The sequence below is a fragment of the Euwallacea fornicatus genome, chromosome 31 (genome assembly GCF_040115645.1).
Source record: "Euwallacea fornicatus isolate EFF26 chromosome 31, ASM4011564v1, whole genome shotgun sequence".
Lineage (NCBI taxonomy): Eukaryota > Metazoa > Arthropoda > Insecta > Coleoptera > Curculionidae > Euwallacea > Euwallacea fornicatus.
The window spans coordinates 1,124,200-1,142,949 of NC_089571.1; the positions used below are offsets into that span (position 1 = coordinate 1,124,200).

An 18,750-nucleotide genomic window follows, 5' to 3' on the forward strand; every position below is an offset into this window, starting at 1 on the left:
AATTTTTTAGCGACTTTTATTAGGTCATAAAAGAAGTCAATAAGGCAAATTTTAAGAAAATTACAATAATCAAAACTCATAAAAAAACTTTTTCATAAAAAAAGTCTACGGACAACACTATACACAACTACGTAATATGCTTGATTCTAGAGAAAATTAACAACAAATAGAATCAAATTTTGCCATTTCTCTACTGTGTGTATTTTACTTTATGTTTTTATTCTGTTTTGGTTTTAATTTTATTTCCTACCTTACCCATTAGTAGACTAACTTGTAAAACTAAGATAAGGACAACAATCAAAATGCCGATTAAATCTAGAAGTAGGTATTTGTGCCAATCGATGTCCACTGTTGGACTTCTCAAATGCCTTGTTCCCTTGTGCCTGATCACATATTCAGCCCACCATACCGCCTTTTCAATCCCGCTCATAGGTTCATCTTGCAATAGTCGTCGAAGTTTTTTCATGTTTTCTCTATAACTGTTAATACCGTTTTAAAAAAATAATCCGCAAGAACATATTAGTTCATAAATGCTATACAGAGTGTTTCTTAATAAATGGGTAAATCATGAACTTATTTTAAGATAAAAACTTCATATAAAGGTATTTTCTAAATTGCTTCAATTTTGATTTACACGGTGTACAATTTTTGTTTCTTTTTCTATTTTCGTTAATTTCTCTGTTATTTATATAGAATAAATATAATTAACTCAAAATTGATAGTAACAATCAATTTAGTATTACGAACAAACTGAAATAACAATTATTTAAAATACTTTAGAGGGCGTTATTTTTTTCGTTGTCGCTCTCAATATTTTATATCAGAACTTTTTTATTACATTTTTAAAATTAATTTATCAACTTCGCTTAATCCCTTATGCCTTTTATTAACTTTTCTGCCTCCTCAGTTTTTTTTTTATTAGGGACCGTACCTTAAGAGATATTTGCAAAAATCAAAACTGCAATTTTGAATTATGATCAAAGTAATTGCTGAAAATATCCTCCTACCAAAATACATGATTCTACTTTTTTTCTCATGGACTGTCGGAGATTATGAAAATTTCCATGTACATTCCTAATAGTTTGACGAGCATTTACAATTCTAACGCTTCTTCACTATTCAAGTTCGGTGGTGTAGAATATACTAAAGTTTTTAAATGTATAAATCTTAACTAAAATATATTTAGGTCAGGTGACTGATGAGGCCCAGATTGAGGATCTCCCCTCTTTGGATCTACGTGTCTTCAAAGGTTTCGTTCAAGCATTGACGAGTCAAAATGAATTAGTAATTTTAATTTTTGCCAATCTCTTAAATTAATGTTTTTAATGAACAAACCGAAGAGGCAAAAAAGTTAATAATAGTCATAACGCATTGAATGAAATTAATGAATAAAATCTAAAAATGTCATAAAAAAAGGTCTGATGTAAAGTATTGAAAGCGAACACGAACAAAGTTACGCCCAATAGAATATTTTAAATAATTGTTATTTTAGTTTTTTCGTTTTTTATTTATATAATTTTAAGTTAATTATCTTTATAAATAAGAGAAAAATTTATGAAAATCGAAAAAAAAGTAACTTTAATTCCTTGTAAATCGAAATGGAAGCAATTTAGGGCACGTCTTTATATGAAGTTTTATGTTAAATAATAAGCTCATGATTCACCCATTTGATTTTTTACGTTTCATTAAGAAATACCCTGTATATGTGCATTGATACTTAATCGTCTTAAGGCTAATGGATCAAAGTAACGACAACTTTATGTAGAAAATAATTTCGTATGTATGTTTCAACGTTTCCGTGAACCTTTACGTCTTGGTATAGTTTGCAGGACATTGACTTTTTGACACTTAGGCAGTGGTTTTCCTCCTTGGACGCTTAAGAATAAGGCCCAAAGCCATTCTGGACATTGATCACAAATGTTAATGCAGGCTTGCAACATGGCATCTATGAACAATTTCTAAGCGCGTTTTTAAATTATTTCTCTCACGAAAATGGAATACGACCTTTTCAAGAAATGTATCGATCCCGAAGGGAACCTTTTTGCACCCATTTAGGTCGAACTCTGGAAGTATTTAAACCTACATCTATTAATCGAACTAAATAATCTGATCCCAATCAAAGCGACACGTATGTGACCTTTGAGTACTAGATAGTACCAACCCAAAACGCATTTTTGGTTCCACGTTAATATTTAAAACTCCCACGTTGAAGATAGAAATTCAAAATGCAAATTCTGAACTCCAAAACTCCACATTACCGTGAAACAGATATTGAACAGATGCTGTAACACGTCATCTTAGTTTTTTTGCTTTATCGAAAATAGATATAATAGAAAAATGGAAGAAAGACGCAACAGAAAAAAGTGAACATGAAAATTCATAAATTTACTTTCACTAAGATATTTTCGAAAGGAGCAGCAACCTGTAAATTCTTTAAACTGCATCTTCACCTAATCGTTGAATCTTGTTGGCTCGCGTAGATAAGTGGCCCTGTAAAATTGCACTCACTTGGGATTTTCAGCGACATCCTTTATGGCTTTCACCAACTCATCTTTGGACGTATTGAGATAGTCAATATGTCGGAGAACGCCCCAATCAGCCAGTCGTAGACTGTTCATTTCTTGATCGGCTATAAATGGTATTCCGACCATTGGTGTTTCCCTATCTATAGCTTCTTCAGTAGACTGGAGACCGCACTGGCTTATAAACGCCTTGACATTTGGGTGACCTCCAAAATAATTTTTGGTTCATGCTTAATGCTTACCTGATGTGAAATATCTTTCTTTTACGATTGAGACAATGATGATATCGAAATCAGATAAACGGGAGGAATGTGGAATTAAGGCAACTGGCATAGATGAAGCCTAAAACAACCGTTAATCGACCTTTCCAAGTGCTCTATGCAGAGTCATAGCGCATACGTTTTAATCGGCAGTTAATCGAAATCAGCAAAAAAGGCAATTTTTAATTCAGTTATTTCTCCATTCCAAAGGTTTTGGCGTGCAGCGGTATACTCCACGTAAGAACAGTTCTATAGACGCAACGTTTTGATCAATAAAGCATGAGATGAATTGAATTTTCGAAAATGGTAACAAACAATTTTAAAAGAGTATTAAGGCTACTAACGAAACAATTAGTAACTTATCGTCATTCTAAACGCCTCGAAAAAAAATATATATGTGTGTATATATATATATATATACAGGGTTATTCAGTTTCGACGCTCATCATTGGGATCTCAGGAACGATAAGAGATACGATATCGATTAAATTGGGGCAAAGTTGCGCATTGAAGCTCAATAAAATGCCTTTTTAAAAGTTGAAAAATCCAAGATGGCGCCAATAAGAAAAAAACAAAATTGATGATGATTGCAGGAACTCTAAATGTCAGATTTAAAATATGATATCGTCACTTTGTAGAAGAGAAAAAGGGCCAATGGTGACGTGTCATTCGTTCTTAATTATCTCGTCAAATAACCTCAGTAAAGAAAAGAAACGTTTTTTTTTTAATTTCGTATTTTTACGGATATCTTCGGAAGTAATCGGAATTTTTCAACTTTTAAAAAGGAATTTTATTGAGCTCCAAATTGCGCAGCTTTGCCCCATTTTAATCGATCTCGTATCTCTTACGGTTACTGAGATCCCAATGATGAGCGTCGAATCTGAATAACCCTGTATATTGAGCCGTTTGAAACGGCAAAGTCGCAATTATTAAAATATGTTAAATCTATACATCAGGGCCTTTCACTTGATCTTCTACGGGGTTTTTGTTGGTACTACGTTCACTTTCCCCATAAACGTTTAATATATCTTCTATTATGGGACACCCTATACAAACTTACCTAAAATATCTTGTTGGGGCAACCATTTTTTTATTATCACATTATCAGGTTTGCCAGGCAATTCTTCTGCTTCGAATTTCCAGAGGACTTTATATGGCAATTCGGCAAACACCTGCATCAGAAGACTTCTGATTTCCTCGGGTATATTAATACTTTTAACGTTTGATCCTAAGCTAAAATATACAACGCCATTTTCAGCGCCTTCTATTAGTGTTTTTATGTCCTGAAAGGAGAAATTCTAAATTAATATGATGAATTTTGAGTTTCTTGGCGGAAACATAAAATGTAGACCACCCCCTCGGACCCTTTTGAAATTAGGTTTACATAACTTTTGAAACATTAAGTAAATAAAGCACCTAAAAAAACAGGGGTTATATACACATATAAATATACAGGGTGAGTCGGGAGGATCATGCCAAACTTCAGGAGCGTGTTGTACGTGAAAAATAAATGTAAAAAAACTCAAATGTTGTTATCCGATTTTCGTTTGTTTACAAGTTATAGCGTAAATAAAATTTTTTAGCCAGGTTAAGCAACATTTAGACGTAAAGATTTCCTGGACGTTGGATTGGTCGTGGTGGCCCTATTAGTTGGCCTCCAAGATCTCCAGACCTCACACCACTAGACTATTGTTTGTGGGGTTGGTTTAAAACTGAAGTGTACAGAGTAAAAGTGGACACTCAAGATGCACTAATTCAACGCATTAGAAATGCTGCAGCTGCTATTAAAGAAAGACATGAAGCAATCAGGAGCGCAACGAATGCTCTTCATAGACGAAGCCGAAAATGTTTAGAAGTTAATGACAATATTTTTGAACATTTAATATGATATCCAAACGTTCATTTATGGAATTTCTTATGAAATTTATAAAAAATTTTAATTTTATGTTTTAATTTTATTTACGCTATAACTTGTAAACAAACGAAAATCGAATAACAACATTTGAGTTTTTTTACATTTATTTTTCATATGCAACACGCTTCTGAAGTTTGGCACGATCCTCCCGACTCGCCCTGTATATATACAGGTTAATAGGAAGAAACAGGCTTATGTTAACCTTAAAAATGCCCTCTTAAAATATTTGCACGTAATTTTGAATCACCCTTTATATTATGTGTTTGATACGTTGCATCGAATATTCACTCGCGCGGAACTTCTGAATTCTTCGGTACCGACTTCATGCGCTTAACTAAATTTAAAAATTGTTTTATATACCAACCTTCGGCAGCTCCTTTCTTGGTTGAATGTGCATGAAACTTAAGGGTATTACCGTCGGTACCATTGGTCTTGGTGTATAAAGTATTGGATTTATGTTTAGAAATACTGCACTAACGTTTCTCTCGATGTCCGCCAGATAAGGTAAGTCATTCCCTAGGAACTTCCTTGCTATTTCATTACATTTGGGCATTGCAACAAAATAGACGTAAAGCCGAGACCACACAAAATACAGGGTGCTCTTAATTCGTTCGTAAAATCTGAAAAGGAATAGCCGTACTCGCAAAATAGCTATATAGAGGAAATGAAAATTTGCAATAGTATGAATAACAGCTACAGAGTGCACGATACAAGACGGGGCAAGGCCACATTTTTGGATTCCTTTGTATGAATTCGGAAATCCAACATGGCTATTATTTTATGAATTTTACAGTAGAGAATTCAAAAATTCATTCAAAAATTAATTGGAAAGAGTACCTCGCCAAAGCCTTGTTTCATAAATATGCAGGGTTATACAGAGTGTTAAAAAAAGTAAAAAATATTTAAAGGAATAATGGTATAGATTAAAATAAACAAAAAAGTCTTAGTTAACATGATTCTGCAAAGTAACATATAATAACATGATGACGGTTTCGGAGATATGGAGGGTTATTCTTTTTTAAAACGTTTATTTGCAATTATTTATTACTTATTTATTATGTACAAACAAATAAAAAATCTTTTAGCAAAATCAAAATAAAAGTTACATAAGATGTTCAGAGTACCCGCCTTCCAATCCCAAGCAGGCATGACATCTTTGTCTGAAGGCAACCCGGACCCTTTCTAACAACCCCGCATTGTCTGGGAGGCTATTTACAAGAGTACCATAAACTAATGTCTTCAAAAATGCTCAAAGAAGGAAATCTGGAGGGTTTAAGTCAGACGATCTTGTAAACCACAATGCAGATCTGCCCTTTCCGACCGATCTACGCGAAAAAGTTTGATGTAAATGCTCTCTGATGATAATCGAAAAATGAGCAGGAGCACCATAATGCTTGGACCCACAATTGCTGTTTTGGTCCAAAGGAATATCGTCCAGAATATCACCTGTTGTGTTCTGCAGAAAGTTTGGATAAGCAACATTTGTTAATTTGTTTGGTAAAACGACAGGATTTATGAACCTGCCATCTACAATATCCATCCAAATGTTTAATGGAAAACGTGTCTGATGTTCAGATTCCGTTAGAGCAGGGGGATTTTCGTCGGACCAAACATGTGCAATGCGCAAATTAACAACTCCGTTTCGTGTGAACCCGGCCTCATCAGTAAAAGAAACAATGACATGAAAACAGGTCTTTAGCATCGTTGCGTAGAAGCCACCGTTAAAAAACCACATGTACTTGATGATCAAGTGAATTTAATGCCTGTAGTGGTCGCATATAGTACGGATAAAGCAGCTCGTGAAGGATTTTCCAAATAAGAGGAGCACTACCGCGGCTGACCAGCACTCGTCCCCGGATCATATCCTATCCATGCTAAAATTTCTTCTTCTGTCCTAGAAGCAGATACTAACCTTGATCTTCCAAAGGAATACCATGGTTTGCTCAATGAATCAGGATCAAGCAATCTTTAGTGAATTCTTCTAAACATATGAAGTGAAAGAATCTAGCGATTTTGATACGCTTCAATGTAAAGACATCGCCCTTCCGTAGCAATGCCATTGGTACCACCATCTTGATTAATTCTGCGTTAGAGTAAATAGCCAAAATGCAAGTTTTTAACAAATTTAAAAAAATGGGGATTTTTTTAAATTTATTTTTATAATAAATAAATAATAAGTAAGTAATAAACAATTGCAAAAATAAATGTTTCAAGAAAGTCTTCCATATCTCTGAAACGGTTACTTTGCGAATCCATGTTTACTAACATTTTTTTTTTGTTTATTTTAGTTATTACGTACTACTATCTTTTTAAATATTTTATACTTCCTTTAACGCGCTGCATACCGGAAAGTTCTCGATAAACATCCAGAAGAATGCTTTAACGTTAATTGAACTTTTTAGTTTTTTTTTTTTAATTTAACCTCTTTCTGCTTCCTTGCGGAAAAAGTTTTTACCTTGTGCGATACTTGGATGGTACTCGGCAAAAAACGATGTGAAATGAGTCTTATAAGTATTTTGGTTAACCCAACGATTTCGGAGGATTGCATGCAGCAAACAAAAAATAATGGGAATGTTCACAAAAAAAAATAAAATTCCATTTAAAAATTATTAATTTGTTAGAAATAGCCAAATTCCATGTATGGGTATAATTTTGAAAAATTAAATAATATCGGGGAAAAAATTCTCATGAACGGCTGAAGCTCTTTCCCAGCGGTGTGACGTCACAAAGCGGTATCCGCGACTTTAACTACATAATAAATTGGAGATTACGAATGACTTTTAGCTTTTAGCGATTTATTACTATTGATTGACTTTCTATTTCCTAGAAGAACTGTATTATAAGCGTTTTGTCACAAACCGCTTATAGTACCATTAATCGGATGTACCGTGACAGACCAAAACATTAGCCTTCCGCAGAATTTTGTTGCTTGCCCCGTAACTTTTAGCATATTTACTTTAGATTGATTTGAAAAATATCAGAGTTTTCAACATTTTACAGGTTAATGCATGATTGGACGATTTCCCAACAACAATTTTAAGCAATAAATAAAAAAAGAGTACACCTGCGCATTAGTGGCATTGAGATTGGCCCTACTTTGTGGGCAGAGGTCTCATTTTGTCGCCGGAAAAAACGAAAAAAAGGAAATTAAAAAATCGCATTGTGTATGGTTTAGAGTGTGCCGTCTGTAACACTCATAAGCAAAGCATTCACTTCACAAGTTCTTAATTTTCCAGATATTATTTACTTAAAAATTTTTATAACATACGCTAAAACCATATCAACAATAAGAAAAAATGGAACTTAATTCTATTAGCTTTGTGCATTAGGTACTTACGTTAGATCTCCATTATAAGGTAGAAACATTTCTGAATATATAGAAGGAGGATTTGGATTCCCCATGGATACGTGGGTTCCTGACCATCCGCCCATGGATGATACTCCAATAATTGGAGCCTTCAGCTTCGCGCTTAAAGCGAACATAATAGGACTGATATATATCTGTGAAATTATTAGATCGAACTTTTGGGATTCGTCCAAGTATATTTCCTTGAATTGTTCATTTCCTAATATGGCATGAGCAAACTCATTATACATAGCAAATATTTTCCTGATTTTCGACTGAACAGTCAACTGGAATATAAAACTCTAATGTCATGTAAAGGCGTATCGAAAATTTTCAATCAACAAAATAATAATAATAATAACTCATCTTTATTCCCAAAGGAATGGGATATCGACCATATGGTCTTTCTGCCCCTGTTATATAATTAATCTATTTTGCTAACATATTTCACTAGAACGAGAAAAATCATCGAAAACATAGCAATACAAAGATCAAAAAGAAGACTCAAAAAAAAAAAAACAAAAAAGAGCTCTGCTCTCAATGGCATTCTAGTATGGGTTTTGACTGAAGACGGAATTTTGCTTATTTCATCTGTCCTGCTAGACAAAGTGGGTTCAGTATCGTCCAATTGTGAGGGTTGTCTTTCCATTTGGCCTGTAGCTGTGGTAGTCTTTCAGTTATTCTTGTCATGCGTATACAGTGGTTGGTTTGATGGGTTGTGTGGTGGGTTTCCAGGGTGTCTGATCTTGGTGATCATTCTAAGTGCAATCTGTCCTGTTGTTTGTATGTGTCCTTTGGTTTTGTCTGTTGCATTGGCCACATTTTGTTTCCACCGAGAAACCCTAAATTTCACTATGTCGTGTGCTTTTGTGATACAACTAACCGTTTGCAAAATAATCGATTTTTCCGTCCAATTTTCGATGAGTTCAGCTCCGAAACGGTGCATTTTAAGACGCAGGTTTATAAGAAGAAACAGTCTTATTTTGATGTCAAAAATACTCGCTTAAAATATTTGCACTGAATTTTGAGTGATCCTGCACATTCACAGGCAGCCTTAACTCTAAAATGTTTGGGAACCCCTGGTTTAGCGGATTTCGGCCAATAGAACACGCGAGGATTTCGTTGAGTAATTATTTGAAAAAAAAATGAGATTATGATGTATTATACAACCAGCATGAAGAAATGGTCACTTGGCGCAAGTTTTCTACGAAACTCTTTCTACTACCTTGCTACAATCATTCAAATGGATATGTGGGGAACTTTGACTTAGGTGAAGAGATGTCGATTTCATCTAACGTGCGCAAAACTGACCAATGAGAAACAAGTGTTTAATATAGAGTTTTTTGTTATTTTGACGATGTAATTTTAACTTTTGCTCGTAAATGAAAACAGAGTGTACAACTTGAGGGAAAATTAGAGACTTCATCCTCGAGTAATACGGCCGTGGATGCACAAAATGCTACTTTCTACGACTTCAAAAATTTGTGAAAAGGACAGGCTTAGAACTTGTAATTTCGGTACAGCTGTCCTCAAAACAGCCACGGAGCTATTGACGTTTGCTTTGCTTCGCTGCTGTGGTTATTGGTACCAAATCAAGGAGATATAAGCTTATTTCGCTACCGTTGCGCGCACGCGCCTAGGAAGTCAATATGTGCAAATATCGAGGGTGTTTTTGACATCGTTTTTGAGGTGGTGATAGTGAAATATCCTGACAATTATAGAAGAATAACAATGAAGGTTTAGGTTATTGTGTGGCTTAGCTTAAAACAATAAATTCTACACTCTTTTTATTTATCTTACCGATTTTGACATGAAAAATTCAAATCCATGCCTCGAAATAATTGGATATGTGTCCTTACTTGTGTCAATTTCAGTCAGATTAACAAGTGTTGAATCGTTTATAGGATGAGGCGTTACTGCTATAACTTCGTGCCCTCTGAAACAAAACATATGTATACAGATTGACTCATGTGGAAGGCCAGAGATAATAGCAGATAACAAGCTTGTTCACAGAAAAATGTGAAATATATATAATTTTTACATCAGAAATTTCTTCTATTAATTATTAACTTAATCGTATATTTTAAATCGTATGCAGCGCCTGTAAATAGTACTGTAACACATTTATAACTTTCATAAACCCCATATTTTTAAAGCATATTTAAATACGAGAATTTTATTTAAAAAAAGAGCATTTAATGCATTATTTTCGACGTTCAAAGCTTTCACCCTTATCCAGATACCCTTGCTAACTTTTTATTTTGAAATAAAAAGGCACCCATTGTAGTATATCGAATGAAGAGCAATTTAACGATTACTACTACTATACTAGAACCCTTGTAATCCTGGGAACTTTTCTCTTATTCTTTGAGGAGAGGGCGTTTTCCTGGAAATCACATGTTTCCTAATTTCACTTTCTAATTTAACCCAGAGACTTTCTATGACATTAACGTGAGGTGATTGCGGTGAGGTTTTTATTACACGAGGACAGCTATACAAAAGCCGTTTTTTCACAATTTGGGCGCTATGTTTCGGATCGTTGTCCTGATAGAACATAAAGTCGCTAAAAATGTTCAATTTTTCTACGCTGGGTTGTAAATTTTGCCGTGATATTTCTAAATAAACATGCCTGTTCATAATGCCATCGATGAAATGCAACTTTCCCATCCCAGCACCGGAGCGAAAGACGCTGTTTTTTTGACTAAGGTGATAAAATTGCGTTATGTTTAGGTATCAAGAGTTTGATGATAAGAATGGGTCTGACTCAACATGAACCAAGAGTTAAGCGTTTGGTTCAGAAACACAACTTTGTAAAAACTACTTTATTGCGGATTGATACAAAATGACGCTCTACTAGCTGCGAAACCTCGAAAATTATAGAAGTGTTCTGTCTGGGATAGACGTGTCCTTCAGCAGTGTGACCCATTTCTTTTTGGGTTGGTCTGTAAAAAGTTTATCAATTGTGCTATTTAGCCTGGATTTTTTAATTATAGAGCTTGATAAACTGCACTTTTTCAGCAAAAATGGCCTCGTTGACATGAAATTCAAGGCCTACTGTGACAGTTTCAAGGGGCAAAATTTTAATAAATTATATTAACGATTTTTTAGACAAAATCTGCGCCCGCCACTGGATTGGCCACCCCTCAAAACGGGCCTGTACAAAATTTTATCGAAAAATTTGAAGTAATAACGATTTTGTAGAACTAAAACTGCACCCTCAGTATATATTTATTTTGAAAAATTCATAGCCGGCTATGGAGAATAAGTGAAGTGTTTAACTGTCAAACAAACGCAACAAACGTCAACATCGACATTAAAACTTATTCGTTCTTAATACAAATTGAACTATTAATCGTGAAAATTGTGGAAAATTCAAGTGTAAGAGGAAAAACAGAAATTGTTCGTCTTGTTGGCGACAACGCGCGTGCGCTCGGCAGCAGAAGCTGCGGCAGAATGCAGAATTCGACATCGGACATCCAGGTAGACCGGTAAGCCGAAGCACTGTGCAACGCATAAACAATATTTTCGATTAATTTTATTACGAATTAATTTAATTTAATTGTTTCTTGTGATGTAATTTTCATTCCTTTTTGTTTTATTTGTTCTGTATAAGCCTAAGACCATAACTAAGTCGTTATAAACTATAAATTTTTGAAAATAAGTACGTACCCAGTGTGCATTTTAAATTCTTTTACAAAATCGCTATTACTTAAAATTTTTAAATAAAATTTTGTGCAGGCCCGTTTTGAGAGGCAGTCAACCCAGTGGCGTGCACAGATTTTTTCTAAAAAATCGCTGATACGATTTGTTAAAATTTTGCTCCTAGAAACTCTCATAGTAGGCCTTGAATTTCATGTCAATGAGGCCATTTTTGCTGAAAAAGTGCAGTTTATCACGCTGTATAATTTTTTTTTTAATCCGGGCTAAATCGCACAATCAATAAACTTTTTACAGATTGACCCCAAAACGAGTGGGTCACATTGTATAGTGAAATAGTGCAAACTAGGCAAAATTCCTAAATAGGAGAATTAGTGGAGATGGGAGTTTTCGTGGTACGTGCTTATTCCTTAAGAGGACAAGGATTATTCCTGTTCATTCGAATTAGCTTTTTGCCACATAACTAAAGGCGTTTGTTAATTGACAGTTCAAAACGTAGCCTTAAATGCATTTTGTTACATACGCTGGGATGTCTATTGCACACAGCACAAAATTAAAGGAGGAATATTGTAACGTTCCATTAATCGTGGAAAAATTGAAGTATCATGAACACCAACAGGTGTTGATTTGAAGATGGTTAGCATTCTCCTTGGTCAGCAAAATGGGTAGACTAAGTTCCCATGTTTCATACGTCTCTGGGATAGCAGAGCCAAAGTTTATCACTGGGCAAGAAGGAGTTGGGCTTTAAGAGAATATATGACGCCTGGTGAACAAAATGTGATTCACAATCCATTGGCATCTCGTGACTAAATCATCCTGCCACCATTACATGTAAAACTGGGCATCATGGAACAGTTAGTTTGTGACAATTCTTGATAAAAATGGAAGCTGGTTCACCTACATTTGCCGAAAATTCCATTAGCTTACAATGGAAAAGTTAAAATCAGGTATTTTTGATGGTCCTCAAATCAGACAACTCACGCAAGATATCAACTTCATGGATTCGATGACCGACTTTGAATCAAATGCTTCGAAAGTGTTTGTTCTAGTAATGCAAAATTTTTTGGGTAATAGAAAATCAGATAATTACGTTCAACTGGTAAAAGATCTGCTGCTACGATTAAAAAATGTGGGATGTAGTGGAAGTATAAAAATTAACTTTCTTCATGGTCATGATGACAAGTTCCCTGACGACTTAGGCGGTCTGAGTGAAGAGCAAGGAGAACGTATGCATCAAGATTTACGCGTCATTGAGGAGCGTCGCCAGGATTTTTAGAATGCGCATATGTCAGACTATTGCTGGTCTCTGATGTCATTTTTCCGACACCAAACGTAACAAAAAGACTTTAAAACGCAGCTTTTTAGAAGCTTAATAACATATTTTTTTTAACTAAAAACTTGTTATTTCTTTCCTTAACTTTAATTACTATTAAATCGAAAACGAAATATGATTAAAAAAATTCTACTTGCATTTTTTAATTAAGCAGATCATTAGTAACCGGCAGCAATTCTAACATTTCAGGCAATAGATATTAGTTAAACCAGTGTTATTTATTAATTAAAAGCTTTTTCCCTCGCAGATTTTAGCAAACTGCCATATCAACGGGAAAATGACAATTTTTTCAAACTTGAACATTATAATCAGGGTACAACTAATTTTAAAATGATTTATCAGTCAACCCCCCCTCTCACTAAACATTTTGGGTGTAACTGTTGCCCTTGTTCAGAGGTCCAAGTTAAAGGGCTGAAAATACTATAAAAAAACTGTCTCTCTCGAGTCAAAAATCGACGGGTTGGAGCGTTTGTACGCATGTTCATTTTAAACAATGGAAATCGAGGTGCGAAGTTTTCGTTGGGCCACATTGTACAAAGAGGGATCATTTACGAAAGTTCACATTTAAGTCTTACCTAAGAGAAAGGGTCCTAGAAATTGGTTTGAACGTCGCTTGATGACTTACTGCAGGCATTTGAAAGACACATAAAATTCGTGCAGCATGTATTTCTACCAATTTAATGGAAACTGCAAAAAATATAAGAATTAAATAACAGCCCTTCATTTTTCAAGATCTTCACGACAAATTGCTAACACTTTCAATCGTTTGCACTCCAAAATGATGCGATGTCGGTTAATAATTCATTCACGACATTGAATACTGTATCCCAGATAAGAAATGAAAGTATATACAGAGTTCGCCTTTGAGAGCGGACACGACCCGTACATGGAAAATTACAAGTTTATTGTATTTTTGGAGTTTGTATTTTTGTAGCGTGGAAAAAACCTGACATTTGTAAAAAACAAAATAAAAATTACGCAAGTCGATCGTCTAAAGGTGATGTATATACATCAGCGCACCTTTACATGTATATTACCTACGCAGTATAAAGTAGTTTATGGTTTTTTCAGTTTATTCGAAAAGTATAAATTTTTGGTAAATATTATGTACATCGTATTCGTCCAAATTTCTCTATCGATCTCATGGTGTAAAAATAATTGCAAGGCTTTATATGAAAAAAATGACTTTTGAATTTAAAAATTCCAAATTTCAATCATTTTTTTCAAAAACTTTTTCAAATTGTTTTCTCAATTCTTTATAAAAATTTGTTTATTTTCCAGCAATTTAAAATTTATTTCGTCTATTTATGTCAAATAGTTTTGGACATAATTGAGTTTTAATAAAACAACCATCAAAAAAGTTGTAAAACGCAAAATAAACTAAAAACTGTTGAGAATCGGTACAATGTTGTATTACGAAACTTATGTTTATTTGCGACAAAGAAATTAAATTTTCATTAAAAAAGGTGCCATGTCCCATTTCAGAAAAATGAGATAAGGGCCAGTGTCCGGTTTAACCGGAAATTATATCAGGTTGGAGATATTTTTACGACAGGTTTTTTCCACAAAAGTACAAATTTTAAAAAGACATTAAACCTGTAATTTTCCATATGTCGATTGTGTCAGTCCTAAAGACGAACCCTGTATAACCAGACTAATTATAGTTGATTCACTTGAGCAGTGTCGGATTTATAGAGTTCGAAAGGCAAACGAAATCAGTTTAAAGTTCCTTGAATTTTATTTAAGTTATTTAATAATTGGATATACTTCTATCATTTTTGTCAAAGCTATTCTCTAAAATAAGTAAGTTTACCATTACCAAAATTTACCATGGAACATCTGAGCGAGTACCGATTAATAAATAAATTTATCTTATTAATTAATTTCTCTAATGTTTAAACGCAAACTTGATATTTTTTTAACTAATAATTGCAATTATTTGTTTTTATTTGTTTTATTTGTTTTATTTTAAAAACAAAGAAATTTGTCGTTTGTTTACCTTTAAACAAATGACAAATGTTGCAGCCGTCTCTGCAATAAATTGTGATTGAAGGAGAATTAAGTTCAAGCGCACGTTAAGACGCATGTAACACAGCCCCCACCACCAGACAATGCATGCAGCGCACTAAATTTATGTGCAACAGAATATGATGAGAGAGTTAAGTTTGCGGTTCGAACAGACTTATTAAAAAAAAATATATATATACGTTTTATTTAAAAATTTACATTCAGGCAAGCGACATCATTTGAGACTAAAGTTAATCTTAATCTAAATCTACGCAAAATTGTTTGTTAACTAATTTACACAGGGTGTTCCGGAATGATGGTTAAATCTTTTAACAGGGTATTCTACCAGCCATTTTGGAGGGGAATCTTCGTATGAAATTTTTCAATTTGGACTCTTCCTGTCCAAATATTCGGGTCTCAAAATTGCGGAAAATTATCGTTTTTTTTTTCTATTTCTTAAAAACGGTTACACTTAGAAATCTCAATTTTGGTACTCATTATCAGCTAGTCGAGCACTATTTTGTAGTGGTGTCTATTCTTTGACTCATGTGTCCGGAGGGCGGCAATTAGCAACCCCTAATTTGGTTTTCTTTAGAACTCTTTCCTACAATGACCGATTCCAACAAAATTTCGTTTTTAAATAATAATAAATAATTTAAATGTTTTTTCACTCTTGTCATTTTTTCGTAAAAAAAATAGTTTTTCATACCCTATTAAGCCTTTTTCAGTTTTTTAAATTTTTAAGTGCCTAGTAATTGAATTTTTGCTCGCATTCATTTAAAATTAAGGGCCACAGGTTCTTTACATGGCCAGCAACGAAATGCAGGAAGGGAAAATGTAATCGGTGTTCAGCAGAAACAAGCAGTTTTGATTTTTTTTGGAGCGGATCCTGGAAGAAGTGTCAAAGAAGCATGTAGGTATTTCAGTATGCTTACAACTAATATCTGGAGATGCCTACAACTAATATCTGGAGATGTCTACAACTAATATCTGGAGATGTCTACAACTAATGTCTGGAGATGTCTACAACTAATATCTGGAGATGCCTACAACTAATATTTGGAGAATACTGTCGACAAATGGATTGCATTCTTGCTGTTTCAAAAGGGTTCAAGAATTGTTACCCACAGATTATGATCTTCGCCTAAGATTTTGTACCGAAATATAATACTGCACAGACGTATTAGAAACCCTCAGTTTACACCACAAATACTGTTCACCGATGAAGCTCTATTTACACGACAGGGTATTCTTAATTATCATAATATACGCAAATGGTCCGACGAAAACCCCAATTCTGTCATGACTGGAAAATATCAACATACTTTTTCCCTAAATGTTTGTGCTGGCGTCCTGGGAGAGTCTTTGTTAGGACCTTTCATCTTGCCTGGGCGTTTATGCAGAGCTGAATATTTGCACTTTTTAGATAATAACCTTTTCGAGTTGTTGGAAGATCTGCCTCTCCAACAAAGACAAAGGATGTGGTATATGCAAGACGAAGGAAGGAACTCCTGCCTATTTTTCTTTGGTCGTTCGGAGGTGGCTCAACGGAAATTTCCCAGGTCGTTGGGTTGGGAGAGGCCAGGATGCACCGATATATGTACTGGCCTCCGAGCTCTCCTGACTTAAATGCTCTCGATTTCTATTTGTGCCATATGATTTCTATTATGGCCACCTGAACGACTTAATTTATACAAGAGAAGGTAACACCGTACAAGAACTGCAAGAAAGAATTTTTAATGTTTTTGCAAAAAATTAATAGCGCCTGTGCACACTCTATGGTCTGTAAACTTTAATTCAATTAAAAGACTACAATTATGTCAAGAATGCGCCGGGGGCCATTTTGAACACTTGTAGTATTTTTTTTTCCATTATCTAGGGGATCGGGCAAATTTATTTTTATTTTTTCATATTGTTAATAATTAGTCGAACTATTTATTTCTCAACGTTTGCTCTTAATCCTTGGTTAGTGGTGCGATTACGAGCTTAATAAGATAAGAGAAACTATTATTATTTTTTTACGTAAACTGTTGGTTGTATGGAAAAAAGACAAGAGTGAAAAAAAATTAATTCTGTTTGGTATTTAAAAACGAAGTTTTGTTGGAATCGGCCATTGTAGGAAAGAGTTCTAAAGAAAACCAAATTAGGGGTTGCTAATTGCCGCCCTCCGGACACATGAGTCAAAGAATAGACACCACTACAAAATAGTGCTCGACTAGCTGATAATGAGTACCAAAATTGAGATTTCTAAGTGTAACCGTTTTTAAGAAATAAAAAAAAACGATTATTTCCGCCATTTTGAGATCCGAATATTTGGACAGGAAGGGCCCAAACTGAAAAATTTCATACGAAGATCCCCCCCTAAAACGTCTGGTAGAATACTTTGTTAAAAGATCGCACCATCAAATCGAAACGCCCTGTACAATTAAAAATGACTACTAAGCACATGGGTTCTAGAACTTACGGATTTCGTATAATGACGCAATTTTAAGTAATGTGACTTAATTACAAGTTACATTTAATGCCGCAATATTGTCTATCTTAACTGTTCTTCATCTTTCGTGTAGTGGTGCAACTTATCGCAATATAACTAGCTCACGGTGCCAGCCAGTTTCGTATTTACTTTTGCATTGTTTGTTATCCAAAATAAGAACGAATGTTTATTCAGAGGCAGAGGCGAAACTGTTGGAGTTAAGTTTGGAATCTGGTTCAGATAACGCATTTGGAACAGAAGTTTTGCTCTGAAGTTCATCAAAAAGAACATAGTCCTTTTACAAGAGCAACTACATGAAACAGAGAAGGACCCATAGGAGAGTTTGACTTGATTTTTGAATTTTCCAAATTTAGATTTCCTAATTACTTTCGTTGAAATAGAGTTCAGGTTAGTGAAGGACGGTGAAGGTCGTGAATAAGGACATCATTCAAAATGACGAGTCGTATACAGTGTGGTAAGTTTAACTGAAGAACATTCGGCATCTACATGGCATTTGATTTTTAGCAAAATTCCTTAAACACGTCAATTTTTATCTTCCCTTTTTGGTACCATTTTGATACTGCAAGTGTGAATCCCTTGGCTAAGGCGACAGACACCCTTGAAAGTTTAAATGGAAGGGGGTTCAAGTGACACGTAATTTTAAAGATGTTTCCAACCTGACTGTATGTGACGTATTACTTTTCATCATAGAGCGAAATAATTAGAATATGTACATAGAAGAGAATGATCACCATGTAGAACACCTGATATGAAATTTTAATCATAATTAGTTCTCTAGGTCTTGTTAATACTCTTAAAACTATAATGTACAAATCTACGCAAGTAAATAATTAAGTTCCATGAATATCTCGGCAACTTCGCATGGCATGATGCTGAAACGGAGTATTTAGGTATTTTTCTAAAAATGCATGTTTTTGTGAAAACGAGTAGAGCTACAGTAATGGACAAAAGTATATAGACAAAGGGCTTTCACACAACACTTCAGCCATAATTAGTTTTCTTAAAACCCAAACATTCAATAATTATTCTTCAGTACCAAATTCTGTTAAAATTCAAAGACATATTCCAATTTTCCATAAGCATTGAGTACTGCGAAAAATCGCTGAAATGTCCAGGGACAGAAATATACAGGGTGTTAATTAAGTACGTGCAGATATTTCAGGGAATGAATCTCTGATCGATTCCAATACAAAAAGTTCCCATTAACATATGGTCG

General features: G+C 34.4%; 2 protein-coding genes across 2 annotated transcripts in view; one reads left to right on the top strand and one right to left on the bottom strand.

Moving 5' to 3' along the window:
• On the bottom strand, positions 1 to 13,845 carry LOC136348133 (UDP-glucosyltransferase 2-like). The gene is made up of 7 exons (XM_066298739.1): positions 13,609 to 13,845; positions 9,844 to 9,979; positions 8,035 to 8,330; positions 5,062 to 5,317; positions 3,843 to 4,065; positions 2,509 to 2,728; positions 1 to 479 (listed from the first exon to the last, which is right to left on the bottom strand). The coding sequence occupies exons 1-7, from the start codon at positions 13,755 to 13,757 to the stop codon at positions 218 to 220; spliced, it is 1,542 nt and encodes a 513-aa protein (XP_066154836.1). The 5' UTR covers positions 13,758 to 13,845; the 3' UTR covers positions 1 to 217.
• Positions 11,277 to 18,750, top strand: part of LOC136348138 (N-acetylneuraminate lyase-like) — a 20,844-nt gene continuing 13,370 nt past the window's right edge. The window contains exon 1 of the mRNA XM_066298747.1: positions 11,277 to 11,531. Within this exon, the coding sequence (XP_066154844.1) occupies positions 11,497 to 11,531 (35 nt within the window). The 5' untranslated portion in view covers positions 11,277 to 11,496. The remainder of the gene's footprint in view (positions 11,532 to 18,750) is intronic.

Excerpts from the sequence above, each read along its gene's own strand:
- LOC136348133 (XM_066298739.1), bottom strand. The coding sequence starts at position 13,757 with ATGAAGGGCTGTTATTTAATTCTTATATTTTTTGCAGTTTCCATTAAA. Across the intron at positions 9,980-13,608 it reads TCTAGGACCCTTTCTCTTAG|AGGGCACGAAGTTATAGCAG; the intron begins GTAAGACTTAAA and ends GTTTTGTTTCAG. Across the intron at positions 5,318-8,034 it reads CCTTATAATGGAGATCTAAC|ATTTTACGAACGAATTAAGA; the intron begins GTAAGTACCTAA and ends ATTCCTTTTCAG.